This window comes from Ostrea edulis, chromosome 4 (assembly GCF_947568905.1).
Source record: "Ostrea edulis chromosome 4, xbOstEdul1.1, whole genome shotgun sequence".
Taxonomy (NCBI): Eukaryota; Metazoa; Mollusca; class Bivalvia; order Ostreida; family Ostreidae; genus Ostrea; species Ostrea edulis.
The window spans coordinates 23,387,057-23,409,261 of NC_079167.1; the positions used below are offsets into that span (position 1 = coordinate 23,387,057).

The 22,205-nt window shown below is 36.5% G+C and overlaps 2 protein-coding genes across 2 annotated transcripts; both read right to left on the minus strand.

Moving 5' to 3' along the window:
* Positions 1–239: 239 nt before the first annotated feature.
* LOC125670287 (uncharacterized) lies at positions 240–7,881 on the minus strand. The gene is made up of 8 exons (XM_048905378.2): positions 7,795–7,881; positions 7,429–7,548; positions 5,546–5,781; positions 3,352–5,270; positions 3,047–3,217; positions 1,993–2,273; positions 1,721–1,906; positions 240–743 (listed from the first exon to the last, which is right to left on the minus strand). Exons 1-8 carry the CDS (start codon positions 7,879–7,881, stop codon positions 240–242), a joined length of 3,504 nt encoding a protein of 1,167 aa, XP_048761335.2.
* Positions 7,882–10,985: 3,104 nt separating this feature from the next.
* Positions 10,986–20,879, minus strand: LOC125670288 (uncharacterized). Its single transcript, XM_048905379.2, has 6 exons — positions 20,651–20,879; positions 18,276–20,269; positions 15,290–15,457; positions 14,369–14,646; positions 12,496–12,681; positions 10,986–11,972 (listed from the first exon to the last, which is right to left on the minus strand). Exons 1-6 carry the CDS (start codon positions 20,752–20,754, stop codon positions 11,055–11,057), a joined length of 3,648 nt encoding a protein of 1,215 aa, XP_048761336.2. The 5' UTR covers positions 20,755–20,879; the 3' UTR covers positions 10,986–11,054.
* Between the last annotated feature and the right edge of the window lie 1,326 nt (positions 20,880–22,205).

Consider the following 22,205-nt stretch of genomic DNA (forward strand, 5'->3'; position numbering starts at 1 on the left):
ATAATTGAAACTAATATGAAATCTCTTTCAAGGAAGCTGACTTATTTTTGATATGCAGCATTACATGTATAACATTCCATTAAATCTGTAACGTACTAACGATTTTACAGAATAATTATATGAAAATGATTATTTACATGACTATGTTGAATATGAAAATAGATACATAACATTAATTTTTAAGGAAGGTTTTGTTTCTTTCACTTGGATCTGATGTGCACATAATATTCTCTCTTGATTTATCCTTTCCAGTCCGGAATTATTCCGAGTTTTCTCCGATTTTTGAAACCATCTCTTCTGGAAGTTCGATATTCAAATATTTTTCTTCCTCGTGGCGTGAGCGATGAAGGAGTTGTAGAACCGTTGGTATGGGTTCCCCGAGGCGTGATTGGGGGGAGGGGCGATGTTCTGGAGTATCCATTAGACATGGCGGTTTTATCAGACAGTGGGCGTGACCCCGTGCTTGGTTTATGTGAATGTGTGTCGCTAAGGTTATATAATGTAGGAGGCGGACCGTGACCATTTGTTTTTGGAGGAGTATCGAACTGGACGTGTCCGTTCTGTTTGGAAGATTTGTCGAATTCATTGAGGTTATCCTCTGTCAGCGGAAGAACTTCGTTACTGTTGGTTTCCGAGTTCTCGCTCTCGGCGATAGTCTCGAGTTCCTGTGCCTCGTCAGGTGCAAAGTTCTTTCCACCCAGAGACAATGCTGTAGATTCTGCCTCCTTTAACTGTCGAGTTCCCTGTAAAGAAATACACAGGATATATATGAGGCTTGTATCTGGTAAAGAAATCCAAAATTACGACTTTATTTTGTGCTTTAATTAAGAATGAATTTTAAGAATGTTAAATTCTTCGTTCTTTTTAGTAACAGATTTACATATAATGACGTGGAAATTAACGATATACTACAGTTTGCTACACATTTGCACGTTTATACACAATGTGAAGGTGTGAATTGTGCATAGGATCATCATGTATTTCATATATAATGTATGGAGACAAACATGCAATGCCGTGTGCGTAATTGTTCAGTGTAAAGTGTGGAGAACAAAATCTATCACTGATGGTGACGAAGCCATGGCAAAATTCGATCAAAATTTTAAAAACTGTGGCGCGCCAAATGGTATTACAATCAGAACAGAGAGTGCAGATAGTTGACAGTCACTCAGAATAGCCAAAATATCAACCTCAGATACGTGTATCCTAGACTACCGGCAGAATATCTGATTTCTGAAATTTGCTCTTTCACCTATAAATGACGTCATTAGATAATTATGATTTTGTGCACGTGATCCAAAGGTTGAAATGTACAAGATTCCATATGGTATCTCGCTAAGGATGACCTTTTAATGGTATTGAAAAAAAACTTATATATTAAAGAAAGGAAATATTTTTGTAACATTTATGATATGTTTGTGAAGAATCATCTACCCCAAAAAGACAGTTTTCCGGAGCCAACAGAGAGAGAATGTTGTTCATCGAGGGTAGTTAAATCTTCGTATTGACCGCATGAACATCAGAATCAAAAGACGCAAAAAAATCTAATATTTTGTAACTTTGCAATGCTGTTTACTTCTATTTCCATACAACCTCTAGTCGTTGTCAACGTCATAATTTGATTGCTCTAGTACATAGTGTACATATACACTGTTGGTCATAAGTATAGCGAAATACCATCTCTCTCTGTAATGAAAAGCAATCTAAAATAAGCTGTTACCCAGTAGTGAAAGGCTGCAGCTGTGGGACTGACGTCATGAATCTGCTTCTCTGTATACGGCTCTATCAGGTCTCTACCATCCAAGGCGACATCTAGTGGAACGTCACGTGGGTCAAAGTCGGCCATTTTGAATTTGATGGAATCTTTTCCAGTTCGACTGATAATTGCCCTGCATTTTGGCCACGTCTGAACGAATAAAAATATCATACGATTCCTAGTCTTGTTAAAGGCGATATTTTCATTTTTTTAAATAATTAATTTCATCGACTTACGTCAATATCCCATGGTCGATGCCCCAGCAGCAACAGAGTACAGGACATGACTTCATGAACGCCCGCCGGTGGCTTAGCGTAGCGTTTTAGTTCCGTTAAGGCTTTTGAATCCGTCATCATCACCTCCTTTCTCAAGTTCTTCAGATTGTTAAGTCGTTCTAACAGACGGTTTGCCAGCACTATCTCCGAGTCTAGGATGTTGTTGAAATTGTTGGCTCTCGCCCTGTTTAGCATGCGCTCTAGTGTCGGGATGTGTCTTTTTTCGTAGGCACTCAGTAAATCTACAACGTTTCATCACCAAATGTGACATACAACACAATGCGATAACTAAAAGGGTATGAATAGTACTATCTAATCGCTATATCTTTATCGACCATCATCATACTAGTTAAAGAATATATGAAGAAAATATATCACAAATATTCTACAAGCTTCATTTCTCACACATCACAGGCTTTGTGAAAATACACTGATTCCACCGTTGTTATCAATGATTATCAAAGAACTTACTACTATTAATAGAGTAAAATAAAAATAAAGTTACTATTTCTATGCCTATCTATTGATAGGCATATTTTAATAAATTACAAACAATTAAGTAAGGAAATTTCCTATTAGGCGTTTTGTATGAGGAAAAGATTTCATGAAATACATAATGTAAAACTTATACGGTACATATGTATATTTAAATCTGTTTCGCTGACATGTAAATCGAATTAGCAAATAGAAGAGCCACAACAAAACGTGAAAAAGTAACAACACAAAGATAGTTAAAGACAAATCTAAGCTATCGTACAGAGAAAATCCAAGCTATCGTACAGAGAAAATCCAAGCTATCATACAGAGAAAATCCAAGCTATCGTACAGAGAATTAGACATGTAGTGGATAATGGTATGCTGCTTCATTAAATTACATTGACAAGAAACAAAATACACGTATAGATGTGCTTAATGTCAATCTGTATATTTTGATAGTACATGAGGTTACGAAAAGTACAACAGAGTTACACAGGTGCAGATTAGTGGTCACTCGTGGGTGCATCATCTTTGCTACCTTGGCGAACAGACAACGCCTTCAGTGTGTTTTCAGCGTTCTCCATTAGCCGATCTTGGTTATTATTGCTCACATTCCCGGCGTAGGTAATCATTGCCCCCTCAATTCTTCCGACATTTTTCGATTCAATGGCGTCCTCTAGATTCAGTGTTATTTCTTCTTTCTTCTTTGCTGCAAAGTTAACTTAGATTTACTCACCACAAGTGTAACATGAAAAAGTGAAACTTATCTTCATTATATCAAACTTTAACGTAATTCTGCAAAGAAACCGCTTTTCATCGCCATGAGCCTTAATTCATGCTTACCTCGTAACTTGAAGTGTGCATCCGGGTCAAAAGACGGCTGCTCTGGTTGGTTGGCCTCTGACGAATTGATATCTAGCCGGCGGATCCTGTATTTGGCGATGTAGGTGATGGAACAGTCAGGGTTCTGTGACATGACGTCGAAGTTGTACTCTCCTACTGACGTCAGCGGCACGTTATACCAGTTACTACCGTCTTTACGGAGGGCTGTTACGTTAATTGTATCGTTGGGCGTTTCCTTTGGTGCCAAAATTGCGATTACATTGTTGGCGTCATCTGGCGCCGGAACATATAACTCAACTTCTTTTGTTCGAAGAGTTTTGGTGATCAGTCTTGGTGTGTTTGATTTATTAGCAACAGGAGCATTTGAATAATCTATAGATGCAGAAATTGACTTGTTCGACAATGAACCTCGCGATTTGGTTCTTTCACTTTTGTTTCCAGGGGTTTTCTTTAGTTTTCCCGAGGAGATAATTAAAAATGCATACAGAGGGGTCACACCAGATTCCTGCTTTTTATAGATATTAAGTGAGTATTCACCAGCAACAGGTAAATCCAAACTGTAAGTGTGGATACGACCCTCCTGAGACACATTAGCCACAATTGTATTCCTACCATCCTCGTTTGTGCAGTCGATTTCATGCATGATTTTGCTCTCTTCGTCGGCTTCTATTTCTACCACTGTTTTGCCTTTCTTGGTTTTGATGATGTGTTCAGAGAACACAGCACGAACACCCAGATTTTCAGCACTCTCCGTTGGTCCTATGACACCGTTCTCAATGTGTGGATATGGGTTATCAATCTCTTCTTTCCCGTTATGTTTAATGATATAATTTAACACATTTTCAACATCTTTCTTTTCCTTTTTTGGGTTGCATGCATTTATTTTCATAATATAATGTCCAGCTCTAGGAAGCCTCGTATTTATGATGTAGTGCCCATCTTCCCATCTTAATATGGCGTATTTTGTAATTGCAGCATCATCAACTACTCCAGACCTTATCTCCATTGTTAAATTGGACTCTTTTGGAGCTTGAATCTTTATTTCCAGTACACCATCGTCAGTGATGATCTTCGACTTTTTGTGAGTGGTTGGTTTTATTCCACTTTTGAGCGTCGTCATGTTTGGACCCCAACCAATCTCCGGATTGTCCGGTAATGGAAGTGGTTTCCTTTCTGGAGCAGGTGCTCTGATGCTGTATGTACACATGAGGTCAAATTCTTGTAAATCTGGATGGTTAGCGTCCTTTCCATATATTTCAAAGTTGAAAATTCCACATACCGGAACGTCAAAGTCAAATAACAAGTGTGTCCCCGTCTGCTTCATCTTGACACAATTATTAAGCATAACATCAATGTCCTTGTCATCGTCCATTGACCCTCTGGATCTGTAAAACGCGAATTTGAATCGCAAAAACTTACTTCGTTTTGGAGGAAGTTCCAGTTCAATGTGTCCAACACCTTGTTTCAAAAATACGTTCACTCGTCGATTCCTTTTGGCGGGAAAGTCTATTTCAAGTTCATGCATGCGCTCTCGTACATAAACGAGTTTCTCAAACTCTGCACATTTAAGAGGATGGGGCAGCAACTGCCATTGCTCGTCATCGGGTAAGTGTGTCCATACCAGGTGGTAGGGGTCCGTGAAGAAGTAACACTCATCCACAGGCTCCTTGTGCTCCATCTTAATTCTTTTATCCACCTTTTTCTTGGCGTACTTCTTGACTTGCACTATCCCCGGAGAGTCTCCGCTGTTGATTTCAACACAGGTAGTCGCCCAGTACACGTCAAGCAGGCGCCATTCGTCTTTAATGTACACGGCATTCCATTGGGCTTTGATGGCTTTTTTATTTATTGGTTCTCCGATTTTGTAGGCAGAACTCTTCGTTATCCCGTCCACTATGACACATGGTACGTCCACCATCCTAAAATAAAATGACATCGGACCTCACCCATATTGATTCCAAATAATGCTTGCTATCTATTTTCCACTCTTTTCATTACAATGCTTAATCTAAATGTGGATTTGCCCCTATGATATATTACTATAATGTTACATTTTATAAGGTTATATGTGTCAAGAAATGTTTAGATTTTGTTCATATTTCTTGAACAAGTTACGGAAAATCTAGTGACGAAAGGTAGATGCGGGGTGTGGACCCCGAGACGCAGTGGAACAGCGTGCAACACCACTACTTACTGACAAAGTATGTAGAAGAGGTTGGCATGGTTTCCGATGTTGCACTGGATCTTGCTGAGGTACTCCAGGACCGTATCCTTAGGAGGGTTAGGGTCAATCTGCATCTTCTTCAAGTTATATGACGTAATCCAACGGAACACTGATCTGACCTTGACTAGGTCGTCCTCCCAGGCACCCTCGTCTGTCAGATAGTCCGCCAGCTCCACGAAGGACATGTACAGAAGTTCATGAGGAGCCTGAAGAGTTCGGTAATAAGAAATTGAACAATTATTGACCCTTTTCTTTGTGAATAAAGTGTTTCCTTATCAGGAAAATCTACTGTAGATGAGCAATAATTTAGTATATATGTAAAGAGCCATGCTTCCATCTTTTCTTTTCAATGATGATATGGAAAAGTATGCCTCCGATTAAAATCTGATTAATCATATTTCAAGGCGCATATGCTTACATGAACGAATGCGGGATAATTATCATAGGTTCAGCTATAATAGCAAGTGACGTCAGTACATGAGTGAAGAACTATCGCGTGCTATGTAAAACAACATACATTGATGGATCGAAATCGGAGTGTTGGTATTGCTCAATGCGGATTGGTAATCTCAAACTAGATACAAAGGCTCAGTTGTTAGAGCACCTGAATAGCTAAGTTTAACTAACATACTGTGGCATTTCAATTTTTGAGAATATTTTTGCTGATTTAGAAGAGTGCATTGTGATTATCCGAAAAGTCGGACCACATTTTGTGAAAACAGCGAAACCAAACTGAATAGCACACATGTATTTAAATCAAAACTATGATACAGTTAACTTTTGCTTTAAAAATGTCTAATTTCTTATAAATTATGGTTCATGGCATCAGACTACATTTCTTAAGCAGTGGGGATCTGGGTTAGAATAGGTCCTCAGTATCCCTTGCTTGTCGTAGAAGGCGACTAAATGAAGCGGTCCTTCGGATGAGACCGCAAAAACGGAGGTCCCGTGTCACAGCAGGTGTGTCACGATAAAGATCCCTCTCTGCTCAAAGGCCATAAGCGCCGAGCATAGGCCGAAATTTTGCAGTCCTTCACCGGCAATAGTGACGTCTCCATATGAGTGAAATATTCTCGAGAGGGACGTTAAACAATATTCAATCAATCAATCCAACAGTTTCTCTAAGAAAATATCCCCGCTCTATCAATATAATACCCCTCTGTGATTCTCGGAAAGCGAGGCCTTCTGGATTTTTCTGTCTGCGAACATTCATAATGTAATAATATTTCACTATAACTGTCGTATGTGTCTGATCGTTCACGGTTTTAGTCTGTATCTTAGAATTATAAAGACTACTAGTCTCCGCAATCAAATTGCATTCTGTAATGTACAGTACTTGGCCATAAGTATGTTCCCGAAGAAACTTTCCACTATATATATATTTCATACAAAAAAAATAATTAATATTTTCAAAATTTTCGCTTGTAGCCAATTTTTCCTCTATTTGAATGAAATAGAAAATATTTTGTTTAGAAATATCAGAAGTAACTGTCATCATTTAAAAAAAACGATGTAATATTGCAGAGAGATAACATTTTATTCATAATGTTGATTTTTTTATTCCAAAATTACACAAACTTATACATGTATACAGAGTAAGTACTCTCAAATGAAACTTATATTAGAATTGTCATATCTTTACAATATATTATGATATAATAATTCTGAAATTATTAGATGATACTGTAAATAAGTCTGAGATCAGTGCCTTTTATTTCATCAAAATTGATCAACAAATGAGTTCAGGAAAATTAATTGAAAATATATGGATTTGTATGAAATATGAAGTGGAAATTTTCTTTGGAAACATACTTATGGCCAGGTACTGTACTCGTGCGAAATTGACAGCTTACCTTAAAGGCGTGATCGTCAATATACTTGAAGTCTACTTTCGCTAGAAATTCATCCTTTGTTGTCTTGGGAACTTCAGTGCTAGGATTCTGATTGCCTTTTCTATTTTTTCGTTTGGTTTTCTGACGGAATAATATACCGAACAATTCAAACAGGAACAAAATACACCATGGTTCGATATATCTGAGCAAAAATGAGGAGAAAGGGCCAAATTATTTTTATATTACTATTTCTTTGTTGTGAATGATAAAAATATAAAATATCGCTATTTATTTATTCGATGTATAATTTAAAAAAAAAACCGTTACAATTCTCCCTCATAGCCAATGAATAGAAAAGGCTATCTCATTACGATTCTAGATACCTACATTCTTAGGTTCCTGTTTCTTTTTAGGTCGATCTAATTCCTCCACAATGTCTTCATCTTCCTCTAGTTGCGAGACGCCGGACCCCATATTAAAAAAAAAGATTGAAACGTCCACAGGCAATCCTCAAAACACAGTGAAAAAGTCCAAATTTCAAAGCCTCCTTTTGTGTGAGAGCGAAATATTCATAAAGAAACATACACGTAACGAAATTGACATCTGAAAATGATCTACATTATCTTTTGCTAACAAACTCAAATTCGGTATGTTAAAGCCCTTGTTACATTCTCTTTAATTTAAAATATAATCTAATACATATATTGAGTCTCTTGTTAGGGTATTTTAATTGTAAATATTGCTTTTTAAGTTTAAAGTTTAGAGAGGATTAAGTGGCAACAAAAAAGTGGGCTAATACTTTCTTAAGATAATCTGTGAACAATTATTTCTGTTAAGGCCGAGCTAGGTTAATAATTCTAATCGTAAGAATGCGATTGTGTCAGTTATACGTTCGGGTATTTTTGTCTTTCGGTTAAGCTAGGCAGTATAGAATCGGCAAAACCAAAAGCTGTACACGTTGAAATGCACGGTATATGTAGATTTTTGCCAGTTTATTTTGAGATGCTCGATAGTTTCCACCAACGCTGTTTTAGCAAAGGACGATTAAAGGTGTCTGTATTGCTGTGCTGCTTTTTAATATCATTATCGATAATTATTGATTCCTACTGTATTCTTTGGGAAATCAAATGATAGGATAGTGGTTTAATTAGAATTATACATTATGCAATTATTAAGGAATTTACAGATTTAAGTAATTCCAATTAATCAACTTCGATTAGATAAACATGTATAAAGAAAACAAAACAAGAACACACAATGCGCTCCATTGTCCGCTTCAATTGTTGGTTCTGTTTGATTAGTACCACGGCTGTTTTTAAGAATATTTCCAGAGAAGGAATGCTCGTACATGAAAATAGAATAATCACTGGTGACGGCTCACCTCTCATCCCTGTCTTCTTGAGAGGGGATATGATACGGAATATTGGGATCCTAATACTAATTGTGAATTCCTTAATCAATAAGGAAAATCATATCTCTCACATATCAATTTACCAGATTGATTATAATGCACATAAATTCAAATTGTTTCCATTGTCATCCTTCTATTACTTACAATAAGAATTTCTTAACATTTATTGAACTACGCCTATTTAACGAGAAAATACGTTTTATGATTAAAAAAAAAAAAAAACGCCCATATTTGTTACAAAACAAGAAAATAAAATTTGCATTGTAAAATTAGTTAGTATTTTAACTTCACATTATCTTTCAAATATATCTACAAGTTCTTAGTCCTGCTAATCAAATTACGCGACAAGAAATTCTATAGATTACACTATACATGTACATGTAGCATTCAAAATTATACACTACAGAAGTTCTAACTACTATTCATGTATGAACTCTTTACTCCTCAAGAAAAAGGGTTTTTAACTTTCATCTCCATTTAAAATCTGCTTCAGTAGCAGTATTATATATGATGTAGGGCTCACGGCGGGTGTGACTGGTTGACAGGGAATGCTCACTCCTCTAGGCACCTGATCCCACCTCTGGTGTTTGCCAAACTCTCTATTTTGTACTGCTTATATAGGAGTTATGAGATTGATCACTGTTCGTTATCTTTACCTTTCATCCACTCCTTATTTTTCGCTCCGCGTGAGGCGTACGGTTATTTCTCATGTTTCTACAAGGATTTCCCCCCAACCAGTGGTACAGTATTTGTATATCGTTGCCATTTTAAAATTGTCGATGAACAAACTTTTTGCGATGGCTTAGTGGTTAGAGCGTGACTGAGAGGTCGTAGGTTCAAGTCACTCTTGTGTCTTTGCCACATTAAATTTAAAATGTAAAAATTAGGTAACGATTTTGTTCCTTTGCCATAAGGTCGGCATTTTTATAAAAAAGTGAGAGTCGCGGGTCTTTTGGATGATTGATTAAGAACAGAGGTACCCTATCACGGCAGGCGTTGGCATGATAAAGAACCCTCACAGTTAAGCCCTATGTGGTATTTCACTTACAGCTGGTGACGTCTCATTACAACTGAAATTTCTCAAAGAGACGTGAAACAAACAAATCATATTGTATAAGTAAGTAAGTAAGTAATTTTATTTATTATAGTGGCATGTGTACATATATTCATACATCCAATTTCATCACAATATACAAATCAATAAACACCCGGCCCGTCGGGCCTATATGCCACTTTAAACGTTGATATAATAATATATAATGCAAATAATTGCGCATAATAACATTTTCTATAATTATATATACATGCATGTGTATACATGTATAATAAGTATATAATGTATAAATAGCTCAGTTGTTGATTTTTCCAAATGTAATAGATTATCTAAGAGAAAAGGAGGAGTACAAGTATTTTGCTAATTGTCTTGGGTAGTTTGTAATTAACATTCGAAGAACCTCTACATCTGACATTGACATTTGATCAAATCCCGTGTTTTCAAACAAAGTTGTTCTGAGTTGAGAATACAATGGACAATAGAGTATATTGTATACGTGCATGTTCTGTTGTGAAGTGATACCTCTCTCGGTATAGGAATTTTCATGTTCAATCATTCAATTAAACAAAGTGATCTAAGAATGTCATCTACTGTCTCAATATATAGGAATATATGAAATTACATCTAAAGTTCATTGAATGAGTCCGTGCATTCGTATCTATTCTGATCTTAACGTCACTATATAAACATTATGAAATGCAGGTATTTATGTTATTGTCATGTATATCGGGAGAGGGCCCGGCCCCTTTGTAATCATATTACAATGAAATACATATCAACATATATCCTTTGCACTGTGGCCATAGAAACAGAGATTATGCATGAAAACGATGATTCGTTTTCTAACTATTTAAAGCGATTAATATCTATCCGTTATGAAAATATTTTTCACTCGAGTCTTGAAATAATGTTGTAACACCAGAAAATATATTATGTAAAATAGATATTGAGGTTGTAAAACTTTAAATAAAACAAGCATGTGATAATCCCTTCCATTTATTTCTCACACAGGAGAAGAATGACGGTATATTCCCATGTGTCTATCCGGCGTTCTAAATCTTCTGCTATTGTTGTATGGCCGATTTCAAGTTTCATTGAATTTAGAATAAGAACAAGACGTAGTTTCACTTTATTCGAACACTTAAATACAAACACAATAAAACAATACAGACCACAACATGATCACACCGTCTGCTTTGGTAAAGTTTTGAATTCATTAAAATGTTTTCTTTTTTGATAAATAGATTGGTATCCTTTTGGATCAGGGGACTCTGGCGGATCATCCACCGGATCCGTGTCGTGATTTATCTGTAGAATATCCGGGGGTTCGAAGGTCTGATTCAAAATTTGTTCTGCTTTGAAATTTTTGTAATAACCACGACTGTCGATTCTGTCGTCTTTTTGTGGTTTTTTGGCGGGAGATTCGGGTTGCTGGATACCCTGCGGCTCAGCTTTCTCAGGACTTACATCAGGTGGGTGCTTTGTCGGTTTCCCTTTGTTTTGAGTATTTGTTGCAGTTTTATTTGGTGCAGGTTTATTCTGCGCATTCTTATGTTCTTTAGGCTTGTTCAGTTTGTTATCCTCAGGGTTTTCTGATGGCCGTGATCCTTTCGGATCTTTTCGGTTATTATCTTTAGGTCGCCTTCTATCCGGTGATACGGACTTGCTGGGATTGTTTTGGTTATCAATTGGGGAGGCAGGATTCGCGGGAGTTTTGGAAACTGGACTGTCACTTTGGACTCCGTTCAAATTTGTCCTTGGAGTTTTGTTTTTCTTAGCATAGTAATTACTTCGTTGTTGATGTCGACCGACGTACGAATTATTTGAGCTCGTCGCATCGTCGGTCTTTGTGGGCGATGGCGCTGGAGTGATGGGTTTCGGTTTTGGTTTCGGTTTTGCGTTAGGGTCCGGATCCATGGGAAATTTCTCTTTCATTAGTTTATCTAATGTCACAAACTTTTTTGATGGTTCCTTTTTCTTGGGCGGCTCTGGCGGGGGTGATGGTTTAGGGGGCGGGGGTGGAGGCGGCGTTTTGGGCTTTGGAGGCTTTTTCTTCAATACACCACTGTTTGCTTCCACTTCCTTTATCATTTGATCGCTCTGAAAAATAAAATTTGTAGGATATGTACGAGACAGTGAATTATGTGTGTATTGATTCAAAACACTGTAAAGTTGTTGAAAACGCCGACTGAACCATAAGGAGAGATTCCTGTAAATTTCAGTTGCTGGTATCCATACACCTAAGGTTTTTCCAATTTCTTTTTTATGATTCTTAATTCCATAACGGTGAAATCGGAAATACAATGTTCTATCGATAACGACTGCCCATCGCTCTGTCTGTTTCACTTCGTTTTCCACATTTTATTCTACATTTATATTGATATCAAACGTGTTGTTCAGCTTTTAAAACGAGTTATGCCTCTTTACGTTGAAACGTCTATGTAGTTTTGTCCATTTCATAAGCATTAGAGTTATGTCCCTTAAAATGAAAACGTTATCTACAGAGTGGGGGCGGTTAAAAGGCATGAGTTACTATAATAACAGTACTCGTAGGTTGTTTATTTAAAGTCAACATAGGAAAGAATTTCTGAATGGGCATAATGAATTACAAATTAATCCGTACCCAGAGATAGAAGGCTGCGGCTCCGGGACTTATATATCTGAGTTGTTCCGCCGTGTATGGTTCTATTGTAATTTTGGCGTCCAGTGCGTTTTTCCTGGTGACGTCATTAGGACTGAGTTCCGCCATCTTGTACCGCAACCCGTCCTGACTTCTGTCGCCAAGCAGGGCCATGCATCTCTTCCAGTCCTTCAAAAGATGAAAATTATTACAATTAATTTATTCAACTAAATAGCAATGTCTTTCTAAAGGCATCACACTATCATGTATATGTTTTTTTTAATAATTATTATCAAATCTGAAACAAATAAATGAACGTGTCTGCCGTCTCTTGGGTAATAGCTATTTCATCAAAGATTAAACCCATGACAGACGTACTTCATTTCGGGGGGGGGGGGGGGGATCATGTAATATTTTCAATCTCGTGTTTTACAGTTATACCTGATTCCATCTCAGCGTTATACAGGGTAACTCTCGTGTTGCATTAAACATAAACCGTCAAAGAAAAATCACCTGGTTATCTATGCCACAGGGCTGCTAAATATTTCATTAAACAAAGCTACATTATTGATTTTCAATATGATTTAGACTAGTTGTCAAATATTCACCAAACTGCAAAGCACATTCAGAAGTTCTTTACATAAGCATAATCTTCTGTATTTTGTGTATCTGAGCATTTTCAATCAATTTTTACCGTTATATGATCAATACATTCTTATAATTTGTTCATCAATATTTGTATCAGAAATAGTTCTCGATTTGTTAGATTTTTTTAAATTGATGTTTAAGAAAGACAAAATATCGTTATCCCCCCCCCCCTCAATATTTTAGTTCTTTATTTCATGATATTTTATATCTGTTGATGTATTAAAGTTTTTGGTAGAGAGAATATTCAGGTCATGAAAATATTAAAATTCGTCGAATTTGGAATATTTATTGTTAAAGTCAATTCTATTAAAGACATGAAAAGCAATTCATTTTGAAATATTTATTGCTTTATTTTCAGAGAGCTGTTTTTACATTTATAACGTTAAAAACTATCGATTACTTGTAGTTTTTGCTGCCATCCAAATCAAATTGAGGAAATCCACATGTAATTACGTAAACAGGAGTTCAGAAATAGCATACACGTACACTTTCATGAAATCAATACACGTTGTTCTGGTCAGGATGTAAAGCAACCTTTGGGAATTAATGGATTTTGAAATGTTGACAAATATGGGAATAAAATAGGGGCTTGGCGCACCTATTCCTTAAGATCTGTGTTATAAAATTACCCAAGCTAATGCAGCAAGGGATCTTCATCGTGCTAAAAGGTAATTCTACCTATTCCAACGACTCAAAATTATTTTGTGTTTTGGACTTGAACCTGCAACCTACCCTTCATGAAGCAAACACTATTTCAACGGAATAAACGTTGTGACGACCTAAGAGGGCAATACTTTATTGAAAATGAAAACAAAACTAATTTGCATCAATATTGAAAATTATTTTTACACGGAATTTCTTTATGAAGGGAGTTCCTGATCTATTGACTGTTCAATGTGATGTTAAACTACTCTGATAATTAGCGTCTTTTCCTATAGCGTGCAATATCTATTTTACAATCAAGTAATGTATACATGTAGAAGAGAATAACAATTTTCGTGTACCTGATAATCGCAGCGATATCTTAAAGGTCTTGTAGAACCAAAATGTAAGGACGAATGGACAATGAATCACACGGCGATAGATAGAATTTGTGATGTGCAAAAATAAAATAGACATGATTCATTGTGAGATATAGAGATCAACTTTTGTATCTTGTTTTGCGCATTAGATAGACTGGAAAGTCCCTCCAACCATATACGACAGCATTTTAAACAAATATGAATACCTCAACTTCATTGCGCGGGGAATCCAAAAGAATCAATGCAGCTTTGATGGCCTGATGCACGCCATCTGGCGGATGAACCAACTTTCGGAGTTCGTATATGGTTCTGACGTCTGCGTTGAGAAGCATGTCTCTTAGGTTATTTTTAGCAGCCAGGCGATCCTTTAATCTTGAGGCCAAATTGAGGGGCTGTTTCATAGACGGGTCATTTACTGCCCGGGCCTTGATGATTGCTTTCTCTAGTTCCTCTAGATTTTGATCTTCGTACGCCTTGATCAAACCTGTGAGTGGGAGATGTTTTTATTACATGATATGCTGTTTATTGTATCTATATACATGTATGCTGCATTCTTTATTCATATGTCATGTTTAAGTTGCTGGATTTTGAACAGTAAATTGTTGAAGATATAAGAAAACATTGATTTAAATCTTTAACCTAAATACTCATTTTAAAATCCTAAGGTGTTAAAACAGCTTTAAATTCTTCTAGTGGGGTCATGACAAGATTGCAACTCCACTTTCTCGAGCTATAAAATCTCGGAGTGGGGAAATCTCTCCGGATCTCTCGCCATTTTTCTCATCCCCCTCCCCTATATCTACTCTCCCGCCGGTCTCTTCCCTCTCTCCCCTTCCTCCTCATTTTCTTCCCCATCCCCTCCATTTTACCTAGTCCGCCTTCACATAGTGATAAGGTGTATAGCAACTGTTATCTAACTTCCATCAATATCTAGTATACACACACACACACACACACACACACACACACACACACACACACATATATATATATGACTCTCTAAATATTGGAATACAAATCGAATTAACACTTGAGGTAATAAATACCGTGCTATATAGGTACTTTTTTTGTACACGCACCTTTCAACTTGATTATCAAGGTAACAAAACATAAACACGGTTACTTACCTTCCTGGGCCTCAAGTTTTCGGAGGAGTCTACTTCCGTCCACCAACAGGTCGTCCCCGTGGGCCGGTTTAATGTATTTATACTCGTTAAGAGCTTTCCTCAACTGGGCGGGTCTCCGAGCATTGATGGCCGACTTCAGCCTTTGAGAAAGAGCGATTCGCTCGTGTACTGCAAGAGCAAAAATTTATCTTGTATTTATTGATTGTGTTTTTTTCTCTCAACGGATTCTTAATTTGTTTTCAAGGTAGAGCCCTGTTAAACATGGTGTAATTTTAAAGTTTACATTGGGGCAATTACTTTTTAGTGTGTGTTTGCTTTTCAATTTCTGCCACAAGCGTCCCTGAATTTGTTAGCTTATGATCTCAGGTAGATATTTAAATACTATGTATAAATTACAGTCATTGGAGATAGATCTCCCGATTAAGTCTGAAGAAAAACAGAAAATCTCAAAGATTTTCCAAGTGTCATGGGTTTTATAATAAACTTGTAGCGATTTACAAACATTCAAATAAAATCACCGACCTTGACTTTCTCACGATATTGATAATTTAATTATTTCTGTTGCCATTTTGTTCTGAGAATTTAAAAAGGTGTCATGCTATATTGATCGAAGTAACGAAAACGAATATTCATGTTAAAGAAGCAATCACTTGTTGATTTTGACCGTTTAATGAATTATCAGCTTTCTACTTGACACAAAGTTGGAGTCAAAAAAAAAAAGATATTCAGTTAGGTGAAGGTAAGACTTCACAAGCCAAAGGTTCAGTTCTCTACGACAATCCTTTCTATGACAAGCCCTTTTACTATTTATTTGTAAAATAAGATATCTCTTTGAATAAGAGAGATATCTTTTTACACTATATATATATCTCTATTGGTTATAGAGATATTTCTGTAAGTTAGAGATATATCGTTTTACGCTAGGGAGATATCTCTTTTGTTTAAAGAGATATCTCTTAACGCTAGGGAGATATCTCTTTCTCTTTGAGAGATATCTCTTAAAGCTAAAGAGATATCTATCAAAGAGAAAGAAATATCTCTCTAGCGTAAAGAGATCTTTCTCTATCAATGTAATCTCTTTAAGTTTGCGAAACATCTCTTTAAATTATCAAAATGAAATATCTCTTTAACTTAAAGAGATATCCTTTTAAATCAAACAGATCTCCCCAGTGATCATAATGACTTCTCCCTGTTGCATCACCATTGATATGATGTAACCCTATTGTTTTAACCAATGAAAATACTTCTAGTGTCAACATGGCGGAAAAGGTTGAAGAGGTGGTTGAGGTAACATAAATGTAAATCCAGTTTAGCTCACATATTTTATCAATTCATTGTTGTGTTGTTTTTTAATTTTTGTTTTGTTACCTGTATACACTTCACATGCGGTAAACGCAAAATCTTCGCTATCATGGTAAGATTTGTTTGGCGGGCTTCCGATTTATGGAGAATTCCTTTAGTATATCGTTAAGTAAAAGATGTATCTCTCAAAACGAAAGAGATATCTCTCTAATTGAAAGAAATATCTCTTAAAGTAAAAATATATATATATATCTATATGAAAGAGATATCTCTCTAAGTGAAAGAGACGGCTCTCTAAGTGAAAGAGATATATCTCTTTTTTTAGAGAGATATCTCTTAAAATTAAGCGATGTCTCTCATTTTAAAGAGACACCTCTTTAAAATAAGAGATATCTTTTTAATTTAAGGAGTTATCTTTTTTTCGTATGAATAGTAAAAGGGCTTGCCATACCCTTCGTATCTAGGGTGTGAAAACATCGCAACAGAAACCCTCGGCTAGGGAACACAGTGGACTGACTTCGGATGGTCAAAGCTTGCCTTCGTTAGTATACAGAAGGTTTTGTTATGTAAACAAACCAGAAACAAAGAATAACGATATCTTCATTTTCATGTGAATATTTCAAAAGATGAGAACTTAAAACTATTCGTTTATTGCGCTAATTCTTCACACACATTAGTCTATCTTTCTATTCATTGAATTATAAAGTATCAGTAAAAAAGAGATAGCAAGGTTAGAAAAAGTCACTTCGATGCCAAGTTTATTTCCGAATGAATTTCTAAAATCACGCTATTCTTTTCTAACTCTGTGACTAATGAATTTAGTTTTGTTTTCATAGACTGACTATTGGATTTGTACTTATTTTTAAACATTAACTGATCCATGTATTAGTCTAACTACGGCTCCGGAGTAAATCGAATTATAGCTTATAATTCATTGTTCTATGAAATACACTGATCTGTTGTTTAGGTGTTGCTGTAGCCAAACTAAACACTCCTTATTTCTTAATACTCTTTCATCATTGAATTACGAACACTGGAGCACGACTCTTTGTTTTGTAATATCCATTGACTAGCAGGTTTCTTTATCTAAAGCTTAAGGTAGCTCTATCCTCATGTGACTTATCAATATTAATGGTTGAGAGTGGAAAAACTTTAATAATTTCCACTCAATATAGTTAAATTTATTTAATAACCAAAGAAAATATGTATGTTGTCACCTTTCTAAAGATTTCAGACATACGAAAACAAAAGTATACCGGTACATGAACATCAGAAAATCAGAAAATCACACATTTTCGTTATACAGAATAATAAGAATAGATAAAAATTGGAAATGACAAATTTTAGATGTAAACAGTTTAGAAAAAAAACTGCTAGTACATAAATGTATGAATTAATTGTAGATATTAGGGAAATCATTGTATAATAGACTTGCCGTAGAAGAAATACCACAGCATAGGAGTTATTGCCCATGACAACATTTTTTAAATTATAAATAATTGATTATCTATGAAAAATAAAAATAAAATTCAGAATCAATAGTTTACCAATATTTTTATCTTATACAGTGAATAAAATTCTTGAAAGATATATTTCTATCATGCAAACAGTTTAATAAAGATTTTTGCAAAAACCTATATGACATCACATGAGGATCGATCGACCTTAAGTATCCTTTACTGACCTGTAGGTTGCTCTAGCATCATCCTCTTGTTGTTTTGCAGTTGTATTTCCGCTTCCGTCACTCTCTTCCCGTCTTTCTTCCGCTCGTCACGGATGATACTCAGCACCTCCAGGAAGTCGTGGTCCTCATTAACCTCGTCGTCTTCTTCAACCTTGCGGATCAGGTATCTAGCCCTGCTCTTCATGAAGCCTGCCTCCTTTTTCTCATAAATAGTGAAGACGTATTCCCCCACCTCGGGGACCTTCACTCTATACAGTTCTATTTCTTTCTCTATTGTGCGTTCTATTGACTTAGTACTCGGTGCTTCCTCCGATTTTCGTTTTCCGAGAAAGGCTAAGAGGTTATCAATGCATCTCGGAACTGGAAGAAGGACTTCGTTTTCTTTTGTCACTATGGTTTCTGTTGTTATTTCATTGCAATCTTTCCAGAAATTCCTGATAGTGTTTCCTTTGGTGGTATTTGTTTGTCCCTTCTCAATAGGTCGTCCATTTGAATGAACGAGGTAAGAAAAGGCATTATGCAGTCTTTGGTTGTTGCTTCTCTTGTGGGCGTACAAATTGAATGAATACTCCCCTTCCACCGGAAGATCTAAATAATAACACTGGTGATTTTTTTCTTCTCGGGTAATGACACGCATGCGCTCTGCTGCTATAGGGTTGTTTGTATTCAGTTCACACTGTAGCAAAATACCATCCTTTGCTTCGAATTCTAATTTTTTGTGCCCTTCCTTAGCTTCTATGAAACTTGTTTCTGTTTGAAATCCTCGCACCCATATTTTGTACGCATTTGAGTCTTCACCAAGCTTGTCCTGTGCAAAGCATGGAAAGGGGTAATTCTTTACACTACGACCGGTACACGTTATCATGTAGTTATAAACATTGACCATCTCTGTAGCGTTAGGATCCATGAGGCCGTACAATTTGAGGGCGTATTTACCCGGTCTGGGAAGTCTGGTCTGGATCAGATATTCTCCAGCGTGCCAGTGCATCATGACATATTTCACCAGGTTTGCCTCGTCGATTATTGTACTCTTCGCTTTGATTTTCAGTCGTAATCTATCACTCCCCTGCATTCTTATGTCGAGGATTCCATCTTCTGTGATGATGAAAGCTTCCTTATGGGAGATGGGGATCAAATTAAGTTTTCTTGAGCGTGGACATTCTCCCCAGCCAATACGAGGATAGTCCGGGAGTGGTTCCGGTTCTTTATCTGGAGTAGTGCTGACTATGATGTAGGTGCAAAGCAAATCAAATACACTGAGGTCTTTACTATGTGTGTCCCTTCCGTAAAAGTCCAAGTAGAATCTGCCGGCCACCGGTAACATGCCTTTAAAATGGATTCTGTCTTTGTGTTGTTCGAAAATAGTAAATCTGTTTAGAATTTTATCAATAGATCTTCGTCCCTCTGACTTATCTATGCGTTTGAAGGAATGTTTGAATTCATACCCTTGTCCTTTTTTCTCTGGAAACCAGATGGTGATGTCAGCTTTGCCTTCCTTGGCGTCTACGATACATTTCCCGTACATATTGCGCTTAATGCTGAGCTCCAGCTCGTGAGTGCGTTCTCTGACATACAACTGATCCTCCCAATCCTTCTCAGACATTGGGGTTCTCATCAGTTGCCATTTGGGGTCGTCTGGAAAGTGCGTCCAGATCAGCTGGCGGGGATCCGGCAAGAAATATTGCTCGTCCACTTCCTCATTGTGTTGGTACCGAATAAAAGAGGCCTTCGATATGGTATCAGCGCTTTCGTCGTTGCGCTCGTCGACTGACTCTTGCTCCAGGAAATCTCCGTTTTCGTCGTATTCTTCGTCTTTCCCCGAGTCCACCTCCACACATTCAGTGGCCCAAAACAGATCGATCAAGCGCCACTCGTCCTTTAAGTACACCGCATTCCACTGAGCGCCCATTTCCTCTCTGTTTATCGGATCCCCCACCGTGTACACTTTGCTTTTTGTCATTCCATCCACAACCACACATGGGATGTCTAGCAATCTAAAAATACAAATATCGTTCTTTTAAAGAAAAATACATGTGTATCTCTGTCCAGTAGCGGCGTACTATTAATGAAGATAGTTCATGCCGGGTAAAGATTGCCGCAATGAATTTAAGAGTGGGGTAGTCTAACTGAAGTCGAAGTATGAAAACTGGGTGAATCAATATTCCATACGTTTGTGAAGGGACTTAAACATATATTAGGAGAGGTTTAGGGATAGGTGATACATAACGTGTTGCACATATGTGAAAATCCAAATTCGGGGATAGAAAACACACAACTCGTTGGATCAAAATCATACCCAGTCATACCGCTCATCTTTGTATTTTCAACATTTCAAAATGACAGAAAGAATAGAAAAGACAATGTATGCCCCTTACTGGCACATGATAAAGAACAGCTGGGCGTGGTTCCCGAACCCACTCTGGATTTTGCTGATGTACTCCAAGGGCGTGTTAGGGGGCGGGGTTTCTGTTATCTTCATTTTCTTGACATTGTATGACGTAATCCAGCGGAAAATAACGCGAACTTTGACGAGGTCGTCATTCCAGGCGTCATCATCAGATAGGTATTTAGTAAGATCCCAGAACGACTCCTTCAGCAGGGAGTTGGAGGCCTAGAATAAACAAGGATTTAAGATCAATATAGACCGGCGCATGCTGAGATCAAAATACACTCCTGCATGTTATTATTGAATAGGAAATTATCATCACAAAAAATATCTTTAAACTGCGGGGAAAAAAGTGAATCGCGACCACAATTACAAGAAAAGTTTATATCCAGTTTTGAAGGAGAAAAATAACAAAAACCGAGAAAATACCATCCTATGGTTTTTTTGTTTTTTTTGGGTTTTTTTTGTTTTTTTTTTTTTACGTTTCTGTACATGTAAGATATCAACATATGTTTTTCATAATATGGTAACCCCAAATCACCAGGAAATATTTATCTATCCATGAAACAAAATATTTCTTTATTCGTATAACAAAATATTTATCTATCAATGTAACAAAATATTTACTTATCCACGTAACAAAATATTCACTTATCCATGAAACAAAATATTTACTTATCCACGTAAGAAAATATTCACTTATCCATGTAACAAAATATTTACTTATCCATGTAACAAAATATTTACTTATCCACGTAACAAAATATTCACTTATCCACGTAACAAAATATTCACTTATCCATGTAACAAAATATTTACTTATCCATGTAACAAAATATTTACTTATCCACGTAACAAAATATTCACTTATCCATGTAACAAAATATTTACTTATCCACGTAACAAAATATTCACTTATCCACGTAACAAAATATTCACTTATCCATGTAAAAAATTATTTGTATCACCAAAGCTAAACAGTAGAAATTCAAAAAGACAAACTCTGCTGGATTGTCTGCACATGCTCAGTTTCAGCTGCACATGCTTAGTTTCAGTGGGGGGAAAACCCTCTACATACACGTACAGGTGTAAATTTGGTAATAGTTTGTACAATGTACTTGAATTAACATATTGGTAATAGTCAATACTGGAATTAAGATAAAATCTCGCACAGATGAACACATTAAAATTTCTGAAATCTTAAAGTTGCAGAATTTGTTCGAAAAATTGGAAAGAAGTTGTTGATATTTTCTAGACGAATGAATTTTATTTATCACATAAGAAACCACAAATGAAATGATATCATTGAACAAAATAGTTTTGCATGGTAGCATATAGCGAAGCATCCGGGCGCTTGGCCAAGGTCGCGGTAGTGTCAATGGTGTAAAACTAGGTATGATTATCATATCAATTGTGTTTCTATTTAGTTCCTTACTTTCAGAGCATGGTCATCTATGACCGAGAAATCCACGTCCTTTAAAAGTTCCTTCTTTGACGTTTGAGGGGTTTTCACTTCCGGTATACCCTCCTCTTCCTGCAATTTA

Coding starts and splice junctions, on each gene's coding strand:
- LOC125670287 (XM_048905378.2), bottom strand. CDS start 7,881: ATGGGGTCCGGCGTCTCGCAACTAGAGGAAGATGAAGACATTGTGGAG. Junction 2,274..3,046: donor GGCGTTGTCTGTTCGCCAAG/GTAGCAAAGATG, acceptor GAAACGTTGTAG/ATTTACTGAGTGCCTACGAA. Junction 1,907..1,992: donor ATCGACCATGGGATATTGAC/GTAAGTCGATGA, acceptor TTATTCGTTCAG/ACGTGGCCAAAATGCAGGGC.
- LOC125670288 (XM_048905379.2), bottom strand. CDS start 20,754: ATGAAGATAACAGAAACCCCGCCCCCTAACACGCCCTTGGAGTACATC. Junction 20,270..20,650: donor CTGTTCTTTATCATGTGCCA/GTAAGGGGCATA, acceptor TTGTATTTTTAG/ATTGCTAGACATCCCATGTG. Junction 14,647..15,289: donor AAAACTTGAGGCCCAGGAAG/GTAAGTAACCGT, acceptor TCCCACTCACAG/GTTTGATCAAGGCGTACGAA.